At 48.0% G+C, this 23,736-nt stretch overlaps 1 protein-coding gene across 3 annotated transcripts; it reads left to right on the top strand.

Annotated features, from left to right (window-relative positions):
- The first annotated feature begins 774 nt into the window (after positions 1 to 774).
- On the top strand, positions 775 to 22,738 carry ODF2 (outer dense fiber of sperm tails 2). 3 transcript variants are annotated; one of them, XM_026712225.2, is made up of 21 exons: positions 777 to 1,070; positions 3,023 to 3,098; positions 4,244 to 4,406; positions 5,672 to 5,797; positions 6,207 to 6,377; positions 7,811 to 7,977; positions 9,014 to 9,143; positions 10,122 to 10,253; positions 11,445 to 11,519; positions 12,509 to 12,580; positions 12,726 to 12,842; positions 13,782 to 13,967; positions 14,999 to 15,108; positions 15,755 to 15,890; positions 16,267 to 16,377; positions 17,109 to 17,213; positions 17,661 to 17,819; positions 18,778 to 18,878; positions 19,646 to 19,808; positions 20,129 to 20,254; positions 21,525 to 22,738. In XM_026712225.2, exons 3-21 carry the CDS (start codon positions 4,266 to 4,268, stop codon positions 21,696 to 21,698), a joined length of 2,502 nt encoding a protein of 833 aa, XP_026568010.2. In that variant the 5' UTR covers positions 777 to 1,070; positions 3,023 to 3,098; positions 4,244 to 4,265; the 3' UTR covers positions 21,699 to 22,738. The 3 variants fall into 3 exon arrangements, with proteins under 3 accessions (XP_026568013.2, XP_026568010.2, XP_026568011.2); XM_026712226.2 differs by having other exon boundaries at positions 824 to 1,070; positions 5,675 to 5,797; XM_026712228.2 differs by lacking the exon at positions 4,244 to 4,406 and having other exon boundaries at positions 775 to 1,070.
- The last annotated feature ends 998 nt before the right edge of the window (positions 22,739 to 23,736 follow it).

Genomic DNA, 23,736 nt, shown 5'->3' with positions numbered 1-23,736 from the left:
GCAGTTTAATTCTACACATTTAACACGTGTGAAGCCTTTAAAAAAAAAACGCCCCCCCAAAGCAAATTAAAATACTGCGGATAGAAAGGATCTGATGCTGAAGATGTAATTTTATCTATTTTTATTTATTAAATTCATATATTGCCCATCTCGCCATTCAAACCTGTGGGTGGCTTTACACTATAGTCAAAACAGAAATCTAATATATATATCCATATAAATTCCTTGTTTTGATATAATGCATATAAAGCCAGGGGATGATGGGAACTATAGTCCCAAACCCAGAAGGGTCTTGATTCCCTCAGGGCCCAGCATGAAGGAAGTCCAATCCAAACCGAAATATCCAGGTCCAGTATTCCCCCCCACCTCCCGAGCCATGATCCGATTTAATGGAGCCAAGGTGGTAGGGGATGATGGGAACTAGAGTCTCTAAACCCAGGAAGATTGCAGTAGATTTTCCCCACCACCCCTCATCCGACGGCCGGATTCCAGTTCCAGGTTTTCCCCAGAGCCCTTAGACAACCTAGGCCTGTCATTTTTTTTTTCCCCCTCTTCCCGCCCCTCCTTCCGTTCCCCCGGCAACGGCGCCGCGGCGTCCCCCTATCTCCGGACGCGCCTTGTGACGCCCCGCGCGGCGTCTCCTGGCAACGGAAGGGCGGGACTAAGGGCGAGAGCCGGGCGGCGGGCGGCAGGCGCGGGGGGCCAGCCGGAAGCGGAGGCGGTCACGAGGGCGCGCGGGAGGGGCGCCGTTTGGCGTGGGGTTTGAACGGTCCAATGGGGGAGCGGCGGGCGGTGTCTCGGAGGCCGCGCCGGAAGTTGCTCTGCGGGTCGTGGAGCGGCGGCTGTTCGGCGGCGGCGGCGGCGGCGGGGGGAGCCTGCCGGTGCTACAGCAGCAGCGGGAGCGGCGGCTGCTGCGGCAGCGGGGGAGGCGGCGGCGGCGGCTTCTGGCCGCGGCCGCCGACGCCCCGGCTCCCGTGTCTCCATGGTAGCGTGGGCAGCTACCGCCGCCTCATCCACGGCTTCGAGGACGTGCTGAGGCGGAGGCTCCGGGGTCATCTCCGAACCTCACGGTGAGACGCGGCGCCGGAGATGGGCGGCGGCGGTGGGACGGGGGGGGCGGGGGGAGGGAGGAATGTCAGCGACGGGAAGCCGCGTGCGCCAAACCGCCCCTTTGCTTTCCTCGGGTAGACTGCCCCTGCACAGGGAGGCTCTGCTTTTGAATCTGAAGTCTGTCTGGGAGGTTTCTGGACTCGGTCTGACCGGGAATGACTGACCGACCCCCCCCCTCATGTCTATATCTGGTCTCTTCTCTCTTATGTCTCTCTAATGTCTCCCTCTCTGTGTCTGTCTGTCTGTCAATCTAGATCTATATCATATCTATCTCTAACCTCTTCTAACATTTCTATTTAATCTCTGTATATCATCTATATGTAATACCTTGTATCTGTCTTCTGTCTATTCTTTGTATATCTATTCTATCTATATCTATCTACCCACCCATCCACCCACCCATCCATCCATTTATATCTATCCATATATATCATATATCTATCTCTATCGTTTTGTAACTTTTGTGTTAAGGTCTATTAAGATCTCTGTATGTCATCTATCTCTACCTAATGTCTTGTATCTGTCTTCTATCTCTTCTCTTTCTCTCTGTAAATCTATCCTGTCTGTCTGTCTGTCTATCTATCTATATATCTATCCATATCATCTTCTAACTTTTCTATTTAATCTCTGTATATCATCTATATATAATGTCTTGTATCTGTCTTCTATCTATTCTCTTTGTATATCTATCCTATCTATTGTATCCATCTATATCATGTATATATCTGTTTATCTCTATTGTCTTGTAACTTTTCTATTAAGATCTATTAAGATCTTAATAGATAGAAGGCAGATACAAGACATTACATAGAAATAGAGGATATCATAGATCTTAATAGATAAGATCTATGATATCATCTATTTCTACGTAATGTCTTGTATCTGTCTTCTATCTATTCTCTTTCTCTTTGTAAATCTATTCTATCTATCTATCTATCTATCTATCTATCTATCTATCTATCGTCTTGTAACTGTTTTCTGTCTAATTTTTGTATATCATTTATCTAATCTCTTATCTACATTTATTTGCATCTACCTATTAGTTTATATTTAATGTCTTGTAACTTTTCTATCTAATCTCTGTATATCATCTATCTCTAACGTCTTGTATCTGTCTTTTATCTAATCTCTGTCTGTCTGTCTAGCTAATCTCTTAGCTATATCTTTATTATATTTTTTAAATTTATTGGCTGCCGATCTTACCACGAGGTAACTCTGGGTGGCTTACAATCCTAAAAACAACAACAACTATCCATATTCATTAAAACATAAGTTAAAACGAACCATTGAAATTGAATTACACATGGGGCGGTTGGAGGGAACATGGGATCAGTTGTTAATTCGATTTTAAAGGCAGGATGGCATTGCGAAAAATCTGTGGGATGGGTGTGTGCTTGAAATAGAAATACAGGCAGTCCTCAACTTAAGGCCACAATTGAGCCCAAAATCTCTTGCTAAGGAAGATAGCAGTTAAGTGAGTTTTGCTGTTTTACGACTGACCCTGCCCCAGTTGTTAATCAATGCAATTGTTAAGTTAGTAAACTCTGTTGTTAAGTGACTCTAGCTTCCCTGTTGACTTTGCTTGTCAGAAAGTCACAAAAGAGGATCACATGACCCTGGAGCCGTTATAAATAAGAGGCAATTAACAGGTGCCTGAATTTTGATCCCATTATTATGGGGATGCTGCAGTGGTTGTAAATGTGGGGGAAAAAAAAAGGCATAAGTTGCTTTTTTCAGTGCTGTTGTAACGTTGTACAGTCACTAAACAAGCTGCTGTAAGTCGAGGATTACCTGTAAACATTGCCAATTGTCAACAGCAACAAAAAAAGGCCTCTGTGGAAAAAGAAATCCTGAATTTCCTTGAAAAGCGCTAACTTCTTTTTTCTTTTCGTTTTTCCCCCTCTGCTTCCAGACTGTCCCCATCGATCAAGAGTGGAATAATCATCACAACCCAGAAACCCTCCACGCAAGACAGCGAAGCGCTATCTGTAGGTTACTGCGCCCACTGGGGCTCCCGTGAAGTCCCTTTTGACCCTTGAAATAACCGCACTAACCTTCATTTCAGGGGCGACATGGAGTTGCTTATAAGTGGTTGGATGGTGTCCAGGAAGCTTTGTGATAACCAATGAGCTGGGGAGAAATCTACATTTGTTGGCGTGTCTAGGGACAAATGATAAAAGGCAGGAGGGTGTTGCCAAAAGTCTATGGCAGGCGTCAGCAATCCACGGCTCTGGAGCTGCATGTGGCTCATCCCTCTGCTGCGGCTCCCTGTCGCTGGTTGGCTCCAACATTGATAGGGCTTTCGGTTAGGACCGGTAGAGGAAAAAGGACGCTGTGCTAGGAGGAGACTCTATGGTGGGGGAACCAGACTTCCAGCTGGCTCCAGAATTAAACAGTGAGCTTCCAGTTAGGGCTTTTGTGGCTCATGAATGCTTAAGGCTGCCGACCCCTCGTCTATGGGTTAGTGTACACATGAACCTGTCGAAGTAATTCTTCATGTAAACGAACTATTAGTTGGTGTTTTATGAAGTACGTGGGGGTCCTGAAATTCAGCGGATTCCACAAGGGTTTTGGGTTTCCACACTGCATCGTCGTGCATCATTCTGACAGGCCAGTAAAAGAGAACGTGATTTGCTTCTGATACAGCTCTTAAAGTCACAATTTAGCTGGAGGGGGACGCCTTTTTCTTTAGGTGGAGGGACTTGGAAAGCTTTAAAAAAAAGAAAGAAAAAGAAAATGACATTGATTTTAAAGCGCTTTTATTTGAACTGGTTCAAACAAGAAACATCAGCTGCCGGAGAGGATTCAGGTAACATTTTTTAATCCGTGCTTAATGAGAACGGGAAGCCAAGGTTTCCCAATTCCTCCCGGGAAGGCTGCTGCAGTTCTCCAGGGTTGGTTCTGCTTGCGCTCCTCGGTGATCAGAACCAGGCTCCTTTAGAGACAGAAGCGTGGCTCTTCGGTAGGCTGTGGCTCTGTGGCAGGTTAAATTTGTGGAACGGGGATAGTTTAGGTCCTAAGGCTAAGAGTTGTTCCCTTCTGAGAGAGGCCGACGGGCCCGGGTTTTCTGTTTTGTCGTTGTTTTGTTCTGCCTCGATGGCCCCCGTGTTATTTCCAGTCTACTTATCCACAGGTTTCCCTTGCCACCCTGTTGAATGCCCTTTCCTGTTTGCCCGAGAAGAAGCATGAAGAGCCGTTCCACCACTCCCCCCTTGCACGTCCACGTGGATGAAAGTACCCCTGTCCATGTCCATATTAAAAAGGGTCAGAAAACGCCACCGCCGGCAAAAACCCAGGTATGAAGGGGCAGCCGGGGCGCCTTCCCGAGCTCTGCTCCCTCTGCAAGGCCAGTGTCTGCTTTGTGGCTGCTCCTCGGTCTCCGTGCCACCTTAACTCGCTCTACTGCTGCTGTTGCTTGAAGCTTCCCCTCTGTCTCTCTCTGCTGGGAATTGTCCATAACTGTATAAAATCACGGCTAGTGTTTCGGATCGGTTTGGTAGTTGTGGTCCCAATTTCCTCCATCCAAAATACCTTGCGTGGGAATTTTGCTCAGAATCAGCTCTGCTCCGGCAGGAGGACGGATCTTGGCTCGTTCCCTTCTGTAGCCCCTTCCAAGGGGAGGTTTGTCACAGAAGTAACAGAGGACAAAATTGCGAGGAGGAGGAGGAAGAGGAAGAGGAGAAGAAACTGTAATTTTTTCTTAGCAGGGTTGTGTGAATTTCCTATCGATCAGCTTAGCTCCTGGGCAATGGAGGAAAAAGGCAAACTGCTCCTTGGAGGAGGGAAGGGATAAAATTCTGTTTCAAAGGTCCACGTGTGAAGAGCTCCAAAACCGATGAAAGTGGTTAGGAAGGAGTTATTTCGGGGTCTCCGGGTTTTTTTTCCCCACGCTTCCAGTCCCTCGACCGGCTCATTGGGTTGGTGTCCCTTAAAAGTCACGATTTGTGTGGCTGTGCTTAACTGAATTGCCTGCACGGTTGGGAAGGCCCCCAAGGCCTCCCGGATCCCCCTTGGGAAACCAGGGCCGCCCCCTGGCCTCAGTGATGCAGGGAGGGGTGTCCTACCCCTTGAGCTCCCCCGGGCCACTTTTGGAAGAGCCCCAGGGACTGTGGTTCTCGGCTGCCAGGCCCCAAATCGCCCCCCCCCCCAATCTAAGCTTCCCAGGGTAACTAAGGGCCTGCTTTGCATCACAAGAGGCTGGGCAGCCTGAGTGATGTCACAATGGCCCTGGCTAACCCAGCCCCGATGCTCCTGCCAGTCTGTCCCCATACTCTCCTAGCTATGCGGTACCTATATTTCTTTTTCCTGAGTGTGGTTACTGAGACTGATCTGTGATGTAGAATGTGACGCTTTTTCTGTGGTACAACCTCTTGGCATGCCTCCGGGGGCGGCGGGCTGGGGGTGTGTGTCGAGGGGGCGGGGGGAAGAAGCCTCCGTTTGCTTTGCAGAGTCTCGCCCCGCGGTCGCCGGTCGGGGAGGGGGAGATCGAGGCTCAAAAGCTGTTCTCCTCCTCTTCCTCTTCCTCCTCCTTCCTCTCTCCCCCTCTCCCCCCCACCCACAGCAGAGGCACAAGCAGAAAATGAAAGGGGATACCGTGAATGTGCGCCGCAGTGTCCGAGTAAAAACTAAAGTCCCCTGGATGCCCCCAGGCAAAACATCTTGCAGAGAATCATCGTACAAGTGGGAGGTAGGCAAAAGGCGTGGGGATTGGCCGCGGGGACGCGACCGTTGTTAAGTGTGAAAAACAGTCCCGGATCCCTTTTTTCTGGCGCCGTCACAACTTTGAACAGTCACTAAACAAACCGTTGTACGTCTGTATTTCCGTGGCAGAAGGTCCCACAGGGGGGGCTCCTGGTCTGTCCTAAGTCATCCCAACGCTCTTCCGGTGTGCTTAGCACACCTCCTTCCATGGACGGGGCGAGCGGTGGCTGCTGCCTCCCCGCTCGGCCTCGCCCTCCACCCTCCTCTTTCCCCGGCAGACTTCCCTTTTTCCACCCTCTTCCCCACCGCTTTGGTTTCTGGAAGGCAGCCGGCTTAGGGGAGGCTGCTCCGGGGTTTGGGCTCTATCCTGTTTCGCTCTTGCCACCCTTAATCAGGGACCGACCCATCGCCTGGAAATCACCCCTCCAGATTCCGACAAGTTGCTGTCTGTGCTTCGCTTGAGTGATCTCTCCACCGACGAGGAGGACGCCATTCACTGCAAGATGAACAAATACGAGAAGAAGATCGACAGCTTACTCAATGTCGTGGGAACATTGAAAAACGAGGTGGGGGAAACTGCACTTGAATTGTCCCAAAGGGGCCTTATTTTATATTTATTTTTTTTCTCTTTCCCGCAAGAGGCGACGGGATTTTCTGTCGGTTTGTTTTTTTTTCCTTCAAAGACATTTCGCTTCTCTTCGTTCCAGCTCTGACTGGAGGGTGGGGGAATGGAAGGATTTATATTCCTTGTTGGTCATTTGCATCCTTCTAGTTGAGGCCACCTCGTCAGGGTCACCTGAGTGGCGTAGATGGGTGTGGAGTCCTTCATCAGTTTCAAGAAGGCTCCACACCCCATTTGCGCCACCCGGGTGGCCCCGAGGACGCACATAAACCCCCAAGTGGCCTCAACGACTCTGAAAGAACGCAAACGACCAGCAGTCTGCATGGAGTACAACGCCTTCCATTCCCCACCATCCAGTCAGAGCTGAAGAAGCTTCTCGGATGAGAAGTGAAACGTCTTCAAAGAAAAAAAACAACAAACCCAGAATCTCCAGTTGCCTCTTGAAAAAAAAAACAGCACCTTTGGGACAACCCTGACCTGGATGGCTGAGAATCTCCATCGACATTACGCTTGAATCGTACCGCTCCTCCCTTTTCACACACACGAGCCCGACATACCTGGAAAGAACCATACCTGAGGACCCAGCATCGTATGAGCTTTTGAAAGAAATTTAACAAAGTGGCTCTTCCCCCCAATCCTCCCCACCCCCCACCAAAGAAAAGGAACAGCAGTAAGACAAAGAAATTATTATTTTTTTCAATATTTTTATTGTGGCCTTTGACCAGCCCTGACTTAATGTTTCCTTCCTGCACAAGTCTTTGTTTTTACTGCTAGGCAGCTAGTAAGAATTAAGTAGAATTTGCTTTTTTTTTTTCCCCCCGCCTGCTTATTTGGAGCTGCCTCCTTAGAAAAGAGCAAAGGAAGAATAAAATGGCCTCTGGTTTATCTTTCCAAAAATACAGTTTAACATCGATGTCCAAGAAAGTCCTCTTGTTTACTCAACCTATACAGGTGCTGATAAGTCAGATTAGAGTCTGTTGATTTGTGTCTGTGATTATGAGCCACGGTGGTGCAGTGGTTAGAGTGCAGTACTGCTGGCTCCTGCCGGCTGCCTGCAATTTGGCAGTTCAAATCTCACCAGGCTCAAGGTCGACTCAGTCTTCCGTCCTTCCGAGGTGGGTCAAATGAGGACACACAAAAAACAGGCACTATAAAGCGGTATATAAGTCTAAGTGCTATTGCTATAACCCGCTCGCTGATAAGGAAAAATGTTGAAGCCCTGAAGGTTGGCATTCAGGAAATTTAGGATTGACGACTGGAGCGGATTGACTAAACCAGAACTCATTCATATGACGTGGCCCCACATTCCCTGAGAGTGACCTAGGGGTTGCCCTGGATGAAACTCTCACGCGTTGACCCCGTTCCGCTTGTCCTCAGGTCAAGATGCCAAAGGCTGTTGGGACAGGCTGTGTGGCCAAGCGTCTTCTGGAGGAGCAGAAGGACGAGTTGGACGAGGTCACTCAGGAGCTGGTGGAGACTGAACACGAGAACACGGTCCTCCGTCGCAACATTGAAAGGATGAAGGAGGAAAAAGATCTCAGCATGTAAGGGAAGGTTGGCCAACTTGGGGTGGGGGAAGGGAACCACTAAGCAATGGTCTTCTCCTAAAGAAGTTCTGTAGAAGAAGCTCCAACCTTGGCGACTTTATGACGTGTGGACTCCCGACTCCCAGAAATCCTCAGCCAGCCATGATGTGGATTCGACGCCGTGCTGGCTGGCTGAAGAATTCTGGGAGTTGGAGTCCACAAGGCCTAAAGTCGCCACAGTTACGAGCCCCCTGCTGTGGAGTATTATAAGCCCATTTCTTTTGGCTTTCGCTCCGTCTCCCAAAGGTGCATTTTCATGGGGGCAACAGGAGTTGCTTGTTCCTTTTGAAGACGTTTTGCTTCTTATCCAAGGAGCTTCTTCAGCTCTGACTGGATGGTGGGGAAGGGAAGGATTTATATTCCTTGCAGACATAGCAGCTCGCTTGCATTGTTTTTGAGAGCCAAGAAGGCCACTTGGAAGGATTGATCCTCCTTGCAGGCAGCTGGTCATTTGCCTCCTTTGAGAGGGTCGTTGAGGCCACTTGGAGGTTTGTCAGTGTCCTCAGGGTCACCCGAGTAGTCAACAGTGAAGGGACACAGGGCAGAAAACATCCTGCGGTGAAGAAGGCTGCCCACCCATTTGCACCACTCAGGTGACCCTGAGGACACAGACAAACCTCCAAGTGGCCTCAACGACCCTCTCAAAGGAGGCAAATGACCAGCTGCCTGCAAGGAGGATCAATCCTTCCATTCCCCACCATCCAGTCAGAGCTGGAGAAGCTTCTCGGAGGAGAAGCGAAGCGTCTTCAGAGGAAAAACCAGAAAGTCCAGTTGAGGAAAAAAAGGCATCTTTGGGACGACAATCCGTTGTGCGTGCATGAGTTGTGTAGGCCAAGCTTTTGGCCTCGGGGATCGAGGTGGGAACTTTTTAGCTTTTTAGCTAGAGAGACCCGCCGAGTAAAAGAGACGTTTGGGGGTCCCCCGCCCCCTCTTTGTGATCTTGCAACCCTTCCCTTCGCCTCTTCCTCCGGGATTGACGCGTTCTCCTTTCCAGACTCCAGAAACGGCATCTGTTGCACGAGAAGGAGTGTTTGATGTCCAAACTGGTGGAGGCCGAACTGGATGGGGCAGCTGCTGCCAAACAGATCCAGGCCTTGAAGGACGTGATTGGGAAGCTGAAAACGGTACGGGGAAGAGCTGGGGGGTGGGGGGGTGCAGTGATCTCCTCTCTTGGGGAGGGACGCAAACGGAGGTTACAGGCCGTCCTCGGTTTACGACTGCAGTGAAGGCCAGACTTTCCGCCGATAGGCGTGAGTTGCTAAACGAGCCGTGCCCGATTCTACAACCCTTTTTGGGCCCCCCCTCCCCTCCGAATCACAGTGCAGGTCGTTCCTGACTTACAACAGTTTTCATTGAGTGATGACGTTGGGAAAAGGGGGACCCACGGCTGTTTTTCCACACTTTACGACCTTCGTAGCCTCCCCCGTGACAACGCAATCAGAATTCAGGCGCGTGGGCAACTGGTTCATACTTAACGGCTGTCGCTGTGTCCCAAGGCCATGGTAATCCGCTTTTGTGGCCGTCGGACAAGCAAAAATCGGAGGGGGAAGCTGGATTTGCTTCACAGCCGTGATATCAGCCTGGAGCGGTTCACTTAACAACGTCAAGAAAGTTCGTGAAACGGAGCAAAACCCCATTTGAACAAAGGTCTTGCTTAACAACAGAAATGTTGTGGGCTCCCAACGCGGTCGTTAAAGCGTTCAGTGGATGGCGCAGTTGTTCAGCAAATCCGGCTTCCTTCCCTGGCTTGGCTTTGTCACGGGAAAAGCCGCCTAGAGCGATCGCGTGAATCGGGGGCCTGGCAACCGTTCTAAATAGCTGCCAAGCGCCCAAATGCGAATCCCAGGCCATCTTTACAAAGCGCCAGAACTGGTCGTAGAAGTCTCTTTTCATTCCGGCTGCTGTACCTTTGGACGGTCGCTAAACAAACAGTTGTACCCCGAAGGGCTACTTGTGTCATCGGGGGCCCATAGAAGAAGAGGGGTCCCTTCGAAATAGTCTTGGGAGCGTGTCAGATTCAGAGAAGAGCAATTTTGACACGTTACCTTTCTTCCCTTCCCGTGGCATCTCCTGTGAAACCTTGACCGCCTCCCGAATCGCAGGAGAAGAATATGACCGTTTCGGACATCAACACCCTGACTAGGCAGAAGGAATTGTTGCTGCAGAAACTGAGCACTTTCGAAGACACCAACCGGACCCTTCGAGATTTGCTCAGAGAGCAACACAACCGGGAGGTGAGTTTGGCTCGAGAAGATCCTGGTCCAGCGGGATTCCTCCAACCCCAAAGCAGGCCCAGCCTTTTCATTTTAAACCTTTAAAATTTAATAATCAGCCTGTCTGTGTCCTGACCAAGGCTTCCCTGAAGACACCAGCAAACACACCTCAAATCCAAAACCCTTTGATTTTAATTCAATGGCTGTGGAATTATCATCATTCACAGCCCGTAATGAGCCTCAACCGGTTATAAATAGTCCCATGGAAGTCGGCCAAGGCCCTTTGGGAGAAGTCTGATAAGGACGCACCTTTATGTGCTGCCGACGACTAAAGTACCAATTAGTCTTTCAAAATCAAACGGAGCACAAATTCCCCAATGGAGCTTTCAGGTTTCAAACTGATCAGAACGAACAAAGTTGCTTCCTGCAAAGGCTCCTGTCCCTTTGCTCCTCCTTCATGTCTTATGAGAGGGGCCAATCAACTCCAAGCCCTACTCCCAAGTCACCCCTTTCGTCTTAACTGTTCTTGCCTTCCGGCAGCTCTGCGCAAGCGCGCACTGGAAACAGGCTCCCGCTGTTCCTCTGCCTCACTGGTGTCAGATTCTGGAGGCTCCAGAGTCAACACATAACTCCCAGGTGGCCCTAGCCCCATCTCTCTGTCGGACACAGAGTTCTCTCCAGACTCCCAGACTGGCCCCTGTTTTTCCCCACTGTCCGATTCTGCTGCTGTCTCCGCAGGCCGCCAGTCTGATGAAAATATCGGGATCAGCGTTCTGGTGAACGCTCACCAGATCCACTCCTGCAAATCCTTTTCCAGATATCCCCCAGGAGATCTATAACCTCTGACCTTCTAAGGCATTGCCAACCTCTGCCCCGCCCACCCCCAATACAGATCCCAGAAGCATGGAGAAGTTGACAGGAAGCATTAAGTAAATTATTTCACAGTGGGCACATTTTGGTGAGACGCTCTGGGCCGTTCAGGTTTTGCCCCGAACCGATCTGTACTTCGTCATTGCAAGGGTTTGCACGGCGGAGAGGTATCAGTGACCCCTAAAGTAGGAGTCTAAAAGTATTTCAGGGACCACCTAAAAAAAAAACTTCTCCAAGCCAGAAGGCCCAAGAAGAACCTCTTCCTTAAAATCGATGTGTCATTCCCACTGGATCACCTGACCTGAATATTACCTGAATTTTTTTCCCCCTTCTCTTTTACAGAAAGATGCGCAAAAGTTGACAGAGCAGCAGACTACCCTGATGAAAAGGCTGACTGACTCCGATACAGAGAAGGCGGTAAGTAAACACAGCGAATTTACTATATGCATATTCGTACATCTACCTACATGCATACCTACCTAGAGTAAATATATAGAAGCAAGATCACATGAAATGATAACACTTTGTAATGTTTTGGTCAGACCACACCTGGAATACCACATCCAGTTTTGGTTGCCACAATATAAAAAAGATGTTGAGATTCTGGAAAAAGTGAAAAAAGCAACTAAGATGATTAAAGGCCAGGAGACTAAAACATGTGAAGAACAGTTGCAGGAACTGAGTATGGCCAGCCTAGAAAAAAGAAGGACTAGCGGGGACATGATGAGCAGTCTTCTAATATTTGAGGGGCTGCTATAAAGAAGGGAGGGGGCTGTTCAACTTATCCTCCAAAGCACCAGAAGGCAGGACAAGAACCAATGGAAACTAATCAAGGAGAAATCCAACCTAGAACTAAGGAGAAATTTCCAGACAGGGAAGACAATCAGTGGAACGGCTTGTCTCAGAAGTTGTGAGTGCTTGAGCCATCACTGGAGGCTTTGAAGAAGAGACTGGACAACCGTTTGTCTGGAATTGTGTAGTGTCCTGCTTGAGCAGGGGGTTGGACTAGAAGACCTCCAAAGTCCCTTCCAACTCTGTTATTCTGTTTACGTTACTCAAGACGTTGAGTTTTCTTGCCCGCGTATCAGTAACACTTCAGTTAGAACTTTCTTTTTTCATCATTTTAAATTGGGAGTGGCAGGTGGTGCTCTAGACCCAGGGAAATCCCCGTCCGTACGTGATCTGATCGAAATAATCTGCTTAAATATTTTTTAAGTTATTTTTTTTCCCAGTCTGCTTTTGCAAGGAACGTAACCTGTGTTTTCAGTGGCCATGTTCTCACAGAGCAAATTACCTGTCGCTTTGTACACCGAGGGCTGCATTTTCCGAGTCCCCTCCTCTCTGTTGTTAACTTGGCTATCCTGTTTCATTACGCCCGCAATTTTACCCCTTCTCTGATTTTGCAGCAATTGGTCAAGAAACTACAAGAAAAAGAAAAGGAAGTGGATGATTTATTGATTCAGATACAGACCGAAAAGGTACGTACTCCCCGTGTGGGGTGTGTAGAAGGGGAGAGTGGGGGGTGGAATGAATAATGCAAAGGAGCTTTTGTGCGGTTGTGTCGGTCGCAACGTGGACAATTCTAAGTTCTTTGTGTTTTGCTTTTACACTTTTGGCTTCTAGGACCAAGCCAAGACGGCCGCTGAGCTCTCCAAGTCTATGGAAGCCGTGAGGGGTCACTTACAAGCCCAACTGCGGAATAAAGAAGCCGAGAATCACCGCCTGGGTATCCAGATCCGGGTACGGGGCCTTGTCCTTGTTTGCAGAGAGGGGACCTGGGGATGCCAGCGTAACAATAGCTTGTCACATCAAGCTATAGAGCACAGGTGCCCAACCGTGGCAACTTTTAAGACTTCTGGACTTCAACTCCCAGGATTCCCTCCTAGCCAGCCAGGAAGTCTCTTAAAGTTGCCACGGGTCGGACATCCCTGCTGTAGAGCCTATTTTTAAACACTTCTCTAGTTGTTTACTTGAAGTCATAAAAGACAATGATAACGACGAGCCTCTCTCTGGCTTGTTAGCTTGCTCGACCCTCGGGGAGATTTTAACTTAGGAGGATTGTTGAAAAGTCATCTTTTGCCTACAGGTAGGATCCAGTCAGGTTGCTGCATGGGTAGACCAACTCCCAGCCTTTGAATTTTGGGTTTTTTGGGGGGAGGAGTGGTGGATCCAATTATGGAACAATTGGGATCAGAAGCCGTCTTCCAGTAAGACGAGAAGGTCTTACTTCAGAATAAGTGGTTGGATTGGGATCAATCTCCAATTGCTGCCTAGAAATAACCACCTAGATCTGGTTTCTCTATTCTCTTGGCCATCCTCTCCAACCTTCTCCTCTTCTGGAAGAAGTCTGAGATACCGTCTGTCCCAAGGAACGGTGGGTTTTACAGGACATATATTTGACCTCTCTTGCTATTAGGCAGGTCTTATCTCTGCAGACCCCGCCCCCCACCAAAAAAAGATTGTTCTTATTAAGGAGTCCAGTTCTGGAGCAGTCATGACCACAGCAAACGCAGCTTTGTAGTTGTGTCTGCTTTGGCTAAACATTGTTCAACTGATTAAAAGAGGGCTATGAGGCAGCCTCTTGCGTTTCTGCTGCCTCTGCCCTGAGGACCCGAAGCTCTGACCATCCTTTTGGGCACCCTGATGGCCTGCCTTCCCTCCCTCCCTCCCTCTCCACAGAATCTGGAGCGGGTAGCAGCTCAGCACAAGGCCGAAGTGGAGAACATCATGGAACAATTGAAGGAGCTGAAGGCCAAAGGAGATCGGGACAAGGAAGCCCTGAAGAAAGCCATCAAGGCACAGAAGGAACGAGCAGAGCGGGCTGAGGAGTTTGCCGATCAACTGAACGTCCAGTTAGCTGAAAAGGTGAAAGCTGGGCGTTTCAGGGTCTCAGGCCACAGCTGGGAAAGGACCTCCTGAAGCCACCCCAAAAAAGGGGGGCATTGATTGAGAGAGGTGCCTCAGAGTAGGGAGAAGGAGAAAGGTTTGGGGCGCAGAAGAAGAAGGGCAGTCTTGACTGTAGAGTTGCCAAAAGAAGATGGTCTGGTAGTCAAAGGGTATTTAATAGGCTTGAAGGTCTCTGAAGATGCTTTGAAGGTATCTAATGATACTTTGAAGTTATCTAAAGATACATTGCGTGTCTCTGAAGATACATTTAAGGTATCTAATGATATCTTGAAGGTATCTGAAGATCCTTTGAAAGTCTATGAAGATATCTTGGAGATATCTAATGATACCTTGAAGGTATCTGAAGATACTTTGAAACTCTATGAAGATATCTTGGTGATATCTAATGATACCTTGAAGGTATCTGAAGATCCTTTGAAAGTCTATGAAGATATCTTGGAGATATCTAATGATACCTTGAAGGTATCTGAAGATGGTTTGAAAGTCTGTGAAGATATCTTGGAGATATCTAATGATACCTTGAAGGTATCTGAAGATACTTTGAAACTCTATGAAGATACCTTGGTGATATCTAATGATACCTTGAAAGTATCTGAAGATACTTTGAAAGTCTATGAAGAACTTGAAGGTATCTAATGATACCTTGAAGGTATCTGAAGATCCTTTGAAGGTCTATGAAGAACTTGAAGATATCTAATGATACCTTCAAAGTATCTTCAGATACTTTGAAAGTCTATGAAGATATCTTGAAGGTATCTGATAGAAGGTATCTGAAGAGCAGTTGGCCTGGAGGAAGCATCTTTGACGTTTTCCCAAAATTAAATTTCTTTTGGGAGTTCTCTGCCTTCCATCCTCTTGCTTCCATTATTATCCCTCTCTTCCTCTTCAGTAACATTCCCCTGTCCTAGATGAAGAGTGGCTTAGCACGGCCATCACTGGCTCCCAAACTCACCCTCATCTTTCCCTATGTCTCCCGCCTTACGTGGTAGGATGCCTACGTGGCCGAAGCACTGTCCACCCTAGAATCCTGGCGGAATCGTTACAACCAAGTTGTGAAAGACAAAAGTGACCTCGAGGTGGAGATTGTGATGCTGAACAGGTGAGAACCACGAGGGGGGTGGCGGCGGCAGAGGAACGGGCTCTTGCAGTAACCCCAAACCTCAGCCGGTAAGACCATCTCCGCCTCATCGCTGCAGGGCATTAATTTCAGCCAATGGAAATTGGTCTCTCTGGCTGTGAGGTTTTGTGGTTGTGAAGGACGGCGCCTTCTCAGTAACGGCCCCAACTTCTTGGAATGGCACCTGATTTGGGGGGGCGGTGTCCCCCTTTGGGTGGATGCCAAATTCAATACATTTTAGTTGCAATTCAGCTCACGTTGAATGCGTTACTAAAGCAGTTCCTTACTTAACAAGGAAAATGTTGGGCTTTGAGTTAGCGTCTTGTCTGCCGTTCCTAATTTCCTTCATTGCTTTCACGAGACCCGGATTGAGTATTGAATCTGAATTTTAATCCACTCTCGGATTCGGGTTTTGTTTTTTTTTAAGCCAGAAAACAGCTCGTAAATCTTACTAGTGGTACCAGGTAGCAAGAAAGCAAGATGGGTTCATCCCCCCCCGCCCCCTCAATCCCTGTCACTCCTGTGGAAGCTTGCAGCCTTCCCCGCCTTGTGAGATTCTGCATCGCGAGGCCGCTGCTTGCTTTCCCCCCTCACCGGTAACGCTTGATTCCCCTTTGCTGTGCGGCAGCCGTATTTCCGAGCTCCTGGAACAGCAGAACACCATGGAAGAAAAAATGCGGGAAGACCGAGATATCTTGGTCGATAAACTGCACAAGCAGGTCACCGAAAGCACCGCTTGCAAACTGGAGAACGAGAGGCTGAAGGTGAGTAGAGAGGAACGGGTGCTAGAGCGGGATTGGACGTCGATTGCTTGCGTCCTCACAAACGCATCTAACTCTTACGGGCTGGACACAGATTTGACTCTAGTCTACTTCTTGTAATTTCTCCAGAACTGGCCGAGATGCTCTTCATAGTCTCTGCCAAAACCGGGGAATCTCCTCATGTATAAACTAACTTTTTGCAACTTGGGAGTTGTTCTCAGGGGAGCTGGCAGACGTCAACTAAAGCAGATCCTGGATTATTTAGCCTCAAACCTATGGGGCCCTTGATAGCAAGAGAATTCCCTTATCCTGGGCGAACCTAGTTAGGGAAGTCCTCCTTTCCGGAATAAACCCAAGTTTATTTTTGTGGTCCCTGCAGACTAGCTTGATTCCAGTGGAGGAGCGGCTAAACCAGGCGCAGCAGGAAGTGGCGAAGTTGAAGGGTTCCCTCAAGAACTACGAAGGCCTGATTGAAACCTACAAGAATCAGGTAGAGGATTTCACCCTCCTCCAGAAGTAGCACGGTCAATCGGGGCCTGAGCTCTGTTCGCTCTTCAGGTTTTCTCGCATTCCACACGATGCTCTTCCATTCTGGGTGTTCGTTGAGAGCCCCGCGTCCAAACTAGAACCTGCTTGGGTTAGGGTTAAACAGAACAGGACCACCCTCAAGTATTTCCTGGTCCAAGAAATAGCAGCTCTTGGGGGTTTTTTAAGAGGATTTTCTGCCAGGGCCAAGTCTCCCCAAGCCTCAAACATAGAAAAATTCCCCGTTGCAGGAGAAGTTGAAGTGTAGGAACCCCGCTAGGCCAAAATGTAGAAAAAAAACCCTCAGAGGTCCTCGTTTCATTCTGGCATCTCCCCAAGTTTTCCATGATTTGAAGGTGGAGGGCATGACATAACCTAAGCCAGTGGTTCTCAGCCTGTGGACCACAAACCCCTTGAGGAGGTTTAAGAAAAGGTTATTATTGTGGTTCTGGAAATGCTGGGCTGCCATGCCCGTCATCCTGCCTGTTCCCATACTACCGTGACATGAATTGATGGGGTTTATAGCTGGATACGCCTTACAGGCTCTTGGTTGACTCTCTTAATCCCAGGAGGTGCTGAGATAAGCAAGTGTTGGCCTTGCCTAAATTTATCCTGGGGGTTCCCGGATTACCTTCCACGTTGTCTTATTTCTCTTCCCCCTCCCCCCAGTTTTTAACTTTTATTTCTTTTATCCAGGTGGTGAAAACTCGCATGGAAGCCGATGAGGTGACAGTGAAATTGGAACTCTGCGACAAAGAGAACAAAGCGCTGAAGGAAGAGATGGCCAAGGAGATTGAAAATGCAAGTGTCTGGCTCCTTTTTTCTTGAAAGCTCTCCGGGGGCCTGTTCAGTTCCTCCTTTTTTTTTGGAAAAGGGCTGAACAGGAGCACACACACCCCTTGCATTCACTCCCCTTTAAAGGGGAAAAATTCTGCCTGAATTAGACCTGCTGGCAGTTCACTTCTAATTGCTGCTTTTTTTAAAAAAAAAAAAAAGACGACCATTTGGACAAGCTGTAGCTCAAGAGGGGATCGTGCGGAAAATGATCCAGCCCACCTCTGAGTGCCTGGCTTCTCAAATTTATTTCGGCCTTCTTCCCATCGTTCTAGGCCAGGACATAGCCAATGGAGAATTAGCACAATTAACCCTCCAAGAAGACAGTGGCGTATATAATACCCATTGGGGTTGGGGTCTCCCAACATCCAAGGGACCCCTCTTCACTCCCACCGGTCTTCCTTCTGCCCACAGGCTCGCAAGCAGTTCCAGAGCCAAGTGGCCGAGCTGGAGAAACTTCCTGAGATCCTGAAGATGACCGAGACCAAGCTGGCTGAGTGTCAGGAGCAGCTTAAGAGTTATGAGAAGAAAAATATGGATCTGTCTGCCATGATTACAGACCTCCGTCAGCGGGTAAGGGATTGGCAGAAGGCGCCCACGCGAACCTCCAGCCGGGGACCAAAATGAGCTTCTAAGGCATCAGGAAGGTGCAATCTTTGTCTCTTGTCTCTTTTTGAAATGATTAAAACAGCTGCACGGCAGAATAAACAGAACCCTGGCGTGCCTGTGTTTCATTTGTGTTGTGCTGTCTCCTTTTAAGCCGTGTGGAGTTGGCTCTGTCCCTCTCTCGTTTGTCTTTCCCGGGCCGACGGTCAGAATGCCTCCCTCTCGTGTGCTTCGCTTTGCTTGCAGGTAGCTGGGGGATCCCCTGGGGCCATGGCGAGGAGAAGCCCTTCCGCGCCGGATCAAACTAGCGTCTGAAAAGGCGGAGGGGTTTTGATGCACCGTGGGGAAGAGGCTCGCCTCCCCACTCGGAAGGTTGAGAGTTCAATCCTAGGTAGTAGCGGCAGATCTTTCTCCTAGGACGCCAAGAGAAAAGATCTGCTGTGAACTCCCGCGAGGCGTCAGGAAGGGCATCCAGCCAGTAAACGCTCAGCTCTATCCAGTCACCCCAGCTTCAGTGATTACAGGGCTGTAAAAAGGAATTTATATATATATATATATTTATTTATATATACTTTCCCGTTTTGTGATCCTTCCCCACTATTCAAAGAAGCTATTTGTGGTTATTTAATGGCGGGGTAAAGATGGTAGCGATCAAAAGCTACTTTTTCTTGTTCCGTGCCTCCCAGAAACTTGCCCGCCCTGGAACAGATCCCAGCACTCAACTCCCATTGGCTGTATTTCTACAAAAGCTGCTCTCTTTTCCTATGTCTTTGCACTCAAGCTGGTTTGATCTCCTCGCTCGCTTTCTGTTTCCAAAGCAAGTTTTGTTTCCGTATAGGAAAAAGAGCAGCACCTGTATCCTAAATTCTCCGTGTTGTCTTTCCCCCACACCCCCTCTCTTTCCTTTTAAATCCCTTCTTTTTAGATTGAGCTTCAGGGGGACAAGATGGAATTGACAAGAGAAAAGTATCAGTCGGCCCAGGAAGAGAATAAACAGCTGGCCCTCAAGTTGGAAGAGATGGAGAGGTTTGTAAGACTGGGGTGATACTTGAGGGGGGAGGAACATATCGCGCTGGTTTAACTGGCAGCTTCTTAGGAAATTCTGTGTTCTTGACAAACAGCATTTGGTGTCTTCAGTCGTTTGAATTATTGGGATCAAAAAAATCAAATTAAGTCCTCACAATCCATCAAGACCCACTTCTTTGGGTCCATCCAGAGGTCTCCAAATTTTGCAATTTTAAGACTTGTTTAGTTTACTTTATTGTCACCGCACCTTGTATAATGAAATTAAATACCATCTTCAGTGTACATTATGACTCTGAAAATAAACACACACCTCCTTCACGTTCTGTACATTGAATTGAAAGCCCCTGATGTTGCATTCATATTGCACTATGCGGTAGAATTCAATACAGTTACTATTCTGGGATAGAAGCTGTTTTATCAGCCTATTTGTCCTTGTTTTTATTATCCTGTACCGTCTGCTAGATGGTAATAGTTCAAAAAAAGAAAAAGGGTGCCCAGGATGAGATGGATCTTTGAAAATGTTTTGAACTTTAACCCTCTGGAATTGAATTGAGGAACTCAAATCCCAGAATTCCTCAACCTCCACGCCGACTGAGGAATTCTGGGAGTTGAAGCCCACAAGTCTTTAAAAGTTGCCAAGTTTGGAGGCTCCTGGCTTTAGTCAGTCAAAGAAAACTTATTGATCCGTCCACTGATAACCATGTTGGAGCTCTTTTATTCTGAAAAGGCCTCAGATGACCATAAATCACGGTGTGGTTGCACTTTAGGAAACTTGAAGCGACCAGCGGGCAGAACGTAGAGTTCCTCCAGATCATTGCGAAAAGGGAAGAGTCCATCCACCAGGCCCAGCTCCGGCTAGAGGAGAAGACCAGGGAGTGTGGCTCCTTAGCACGCCAGCTGGAGATGGCCTTGGACGACGCCAAGAAGCAGGTTGGTCCCTCCTTGGGCGTTGGGTGGGATAGCTGGGCCTTCTCCCAAGTCACTTGAAGAGCCAACTGTAGAAGACTTAAGGAGGAGGAGACTGGTGATTACTCCATCACGTCTTCCAGAAAACTCTGGAGCTTGGATCCTTCCAACCCCTTTTGAGGGTAGCATTGGCCTTTGAGAGAAAAACCAACAACTCTTAAGATGTATCATAATGAAGCCAAGATCCTCATTGGAAGATGAAAAGAGACCAGGCAGCAGCCCTCCTTCCTGGGATGGAGATTGGCCCTTGCTTACCCCCATCGCTCTCTTTCTGCCTTCTTCAGTTGGAGCAAACGAGGGACCGTGCGGCTGTAAGAGAGAGGACAGCCCAGTCAAAGATGCTGGACCTGGAAACCCAGCTGAGCAAGACGAAAACCGAGCTGAACCAGCTACGACGCAGTAAAGATGATGTAAGGAGACTACAACAGTAGACCACCTCCATTTTAGGAAACCTAGCCTGGCTGTTTTTATGTGGGGAAGACCTACGGGTTCATTGGTGGTTTCCGTTGATCATGCACAAGAGCGGATTTTTTTTTATTATCTTGGAGCAGGGAGGGAACAGTTGGAGGTCTTCAAGAGGTTCTCCACTTGAGTGGCGCGGTGGCCTAGCGCTGGAGCTCTTGCCTCACAGTCAGGAGGCTGTGAGTTTGATCCTAGGTAGAAGCAGATATGTCTCTGGGCACAATGAGAATATATATATCTGCTGAACAAAAACTCCGCATTGGCAACAGGAAGGGCATCTGGCCAGTAAATACTCAGCCCCATCCAGTGGCCCAAGACTCCACCCCGCAAAAGAGATTACGGGGTCTTTAAAAGATGATGATGATGGCTTATCATTGATCAGAGCCAAAGGGGGTTGTGGGAGTTGTAGCTCAGCTCATCATGGAGTCAGAGAGCTTTCGAAGTCCTAGAACAGTCCACCCAAAGCAGTGGTTGCCAACAGAAATGTCCGTCTCCGCCCCAAAGCAATTAATCCAGGCTGCGCAGAAACACAAGGCTGCACCGCCCACAGGGCCTGCGGGAACACAAGGCTTGCGTCGCTTGCATTGCAGACAACACGAGGTAGTGAGGGGCAGAGGGGAAAGGGCGGAGTGGGGGGGAACTTGCCCCACTCGCCCCACTTGACTGGCCTGGCCACCGGGCTGCTTCTTTCTGCTCCTTTCTTCTGCTTTTGGCTGCATGCAAGGAAAGCAGCCAAAGTCTGTCTTTCTCTCCCCCAAACTCCGCCAGAAATGAGTCTTTGGGACCCTGCAAGGCCTCCTGCTCCAAGAGGCTGCGCCAGCAAAGACTCATTTCTGGCGGAGTTTGGGGGAAAGAAAGACTTCTGCTTCTGCTGCTTTCCTTGCATGAAGCCAAAAGTCTCTCCCTCCCTCTCTCTCCACCCGAGAACGGAGCTGGAGACGGTATCCTGCGATCCCAAATAAAGAATGATTGATCGGTAGGAAAACGGGGTAGGGAATTTTCCTGTAGACATTTTGGGGGGATTTTCCCAGGGTCTCCGGTCCGCGAGATTTAAAAGTATGAGTTTGGTGGTCCCTGAGGTCCAAAAGGTTGGCGACCCGACCTGATCCAAAGGATGTCTCCGTCGAATTCTTTTGCCGGAAATGCAAGAGGCCGAGGAACGGCTTTTGGGCTCTTCCGTTTGTTTGAATACGCAACCCCTTTCTTTCCTCCCCACAGGCAGAGCGCCGGTACCAAAGCCGCCTCCAGGACCTGAAAGATCGCCTCGAGCAGTCCGAGAGCACCAACCGCAGCATGCAAAACTACGTGCAGTTCCTCAAGTCGTCGTACGCCAACGTCTTCGGAGACAGCATCTTGTCCAGTTCTCCCATTCGTCCCCGGTCTCCTCTGTAGCCCGCCCGTCGTCCCTTGCACCAGGCTCCGTCGGAGGGAGCGGGTACGAAGCCATAATCTGATTCTGGAATCTGCCTCTCTCGGAATCCAGCTCCGGGGAGGAGGGGCCTTGCACAGGGGTGGAGGGAGGGCACTCCGAGCCTTTTTCCTCCCCCAGCGTTGTCAGGACTTTCTAGTGCCTTTAACCCGGCTTCCATCGTTTTGCAGCACCCTGTGTGGTTTTTTTTCTCCATCCACTTTTTTTAAAAATCTTTTCTAAAGTTTTTTTTAAAAATTTGTATTCCTGTTTGGGAAATCGCTTTACTCGCTGATTCCCTCAGGTTTCAACGATCATGTGGTAGGACATCAAAACCAATGGGAAGTTTACTTGGCAATTGTGCGCTAACATTTTCTCCCTTGTGCCAGATGTGCATAGGCCTGTGCGTTGCGTGAGAAAGGAAATAATTTCTTCCCCCAATTTTTTATTTCAACAAGTGACACATTTGGAACTGCAATTTCAAGAGAAATGTATGTTAAATATCCCAATTTAATGACACAGTTCTTAAATCTTCCCCTTAGGTTTATTCTGTGCAAGTTACTAGGGTCTGCGTTTACAGAGCCACGTATATTTTATTTCATGTAAAGCAATGATTATCCTGTTTGTTGTATATCATTCTAATCAGTTTTTTCTCCAAATGGGCGAAATTGCAAATGTTCGGGATAATATCTTAACTTTTATTATATTATAACCAGGAGATTTCAAATCTGGAGCAAGCTCTATTGTCTTCCCCCTCGACTGAATTAGAGAAGCCATTTTGCTTTGCAGAATGTAAAACACGGCGTTTCCACCTCACCAGTTCTGTGCTTTTATCACATTTCTTCGTTGTGTGGGTTGAGGGTGCGAGGAATCAACCAACAGAGTCAATATTTTTGGATTTTTAATATTTATGTGTGAGACCATAACTTTGCCTTGAAAAGTTTTAAGAGATTCGAATTGATGTGTGACTTTTTTAAAATGTGAAAAGATGCTATGATAAAGCTTTTTTTCCCCTCTCTTAAAATATCTTAGTTTTAATTTTTTTTGTTTGTGGGCGTGCTTTTATTGTTTTTAATAAAAAAAACAACCCTTTTGCACAAAATACAACTATCATAGATGCTTGGCTGAGCCTCTGGGTTTTCCATTTAGAAATACACCTTTTGTGGTGCATTTTTCTGAATAATGGATTAAATGTGGCTCTTCAGGAAAAAAAAATCCATCTACCTCCTTGATAGATGGATCCTTTTCCTACCACACTTAATCCAACTCACAAAACTAAACCATTTGCAGTCTCCATTTATCATCCCATTTCATCATTCATCCATTGATCCAGGATGGATAATCACCATTCCGTATCCATTTCCTTCCAATCCACTTTATAACAAAACCTGGTTGAGGGCGACGGGAGTTAATGTCAGCTCTTAGATGGATGTTCCTTCATGAAGTGGAAACTTAGAGTCAAGCTAACTCTTTTGCAGAATTAAACTGGATTCCAGACACACAGAAAAGGATGAATTCTGAATTTGCTTAAAACATCCCTAAAGAGAAATCAGATTGGAAACAGTTTTGGACAAGATAGCTGGGATTCTCTGTGATTTTTTTTTTCTCTCCAAATGGCAACTGGACTTGGCTTTTTTTCTTCTTCTTCTTCGTTGAAAACATTTTGCTTCTCATCCAAGAAGCTTCCGTTCTAACCAACTGGTGGGGGAACTGGAAGAATCAGAATCAGAATAGCAGAGCTGGAAGGCACCTTGGAGGTCTTTTAGTCCAGCCCCTTGCTCAAGCAGGAGGCCCTATACCATTTCAGACAAATGTTTATCCAATCTTTTTAAAAATATCCACTGATGGAGCACCCACAACTTCTGGTGGCAAACTGTTCCACTGGTTAATTGTCCTCACTGTTAAAGAAGTTTCTCCTTAGTTCCGTGTTGCTTCTCTGCTTGATCAATTCCCATCCATTGTTTTTTTGTCATTAATTGGAAGGATTTAATTTTACATGAACTGAAGAAGCTCCTTGGATGA

Source organism: Pseudonaja textilis, chromosome 17 (assembly GCF_049901715.1).
Source record: "Pseudonaja textilis isolate UNSWEBS1 chromosome 17, rPseTex1.2, whole genome shotgun sequence".
NCBI classification, from domain to species: domain Eukaryota; kingdom Metazoa; phylum Chordata; class Lepidosauria; order Squamata; family Elapidae; genus Pseudonaja; species Pseudonaja textilis.
Note: the sequence above shows the minus strand (reverse complement) of the source record. Positions and strands in the feature narration are given on the sequence as shown.

Bases quoted from the DNA above. Each gene is read 5' to 3' on its own strand.
- ODF2 (XM_026712228.2), top strand. From the start codon at position 775: ATGGGGGAGCGGCGGGCGGTGTCTCGGAGGCCGCGCCGGAAGTTGCTC. The intron at 11,520-12,508 runs GTAAGTAAACAC...CTGATTTTGCAG, and splicing joins ACTCCGATACAGAGAAGGCG to CAATTGGTCAAGAAACTACA. The intron at 12,581-12,725 runs GTACGTACTCCC...TTTGGCTTCTAG, and splicing joins TTCAGATACAGACCGAAAAG to GACCAAGCCAAGACGGCCGC.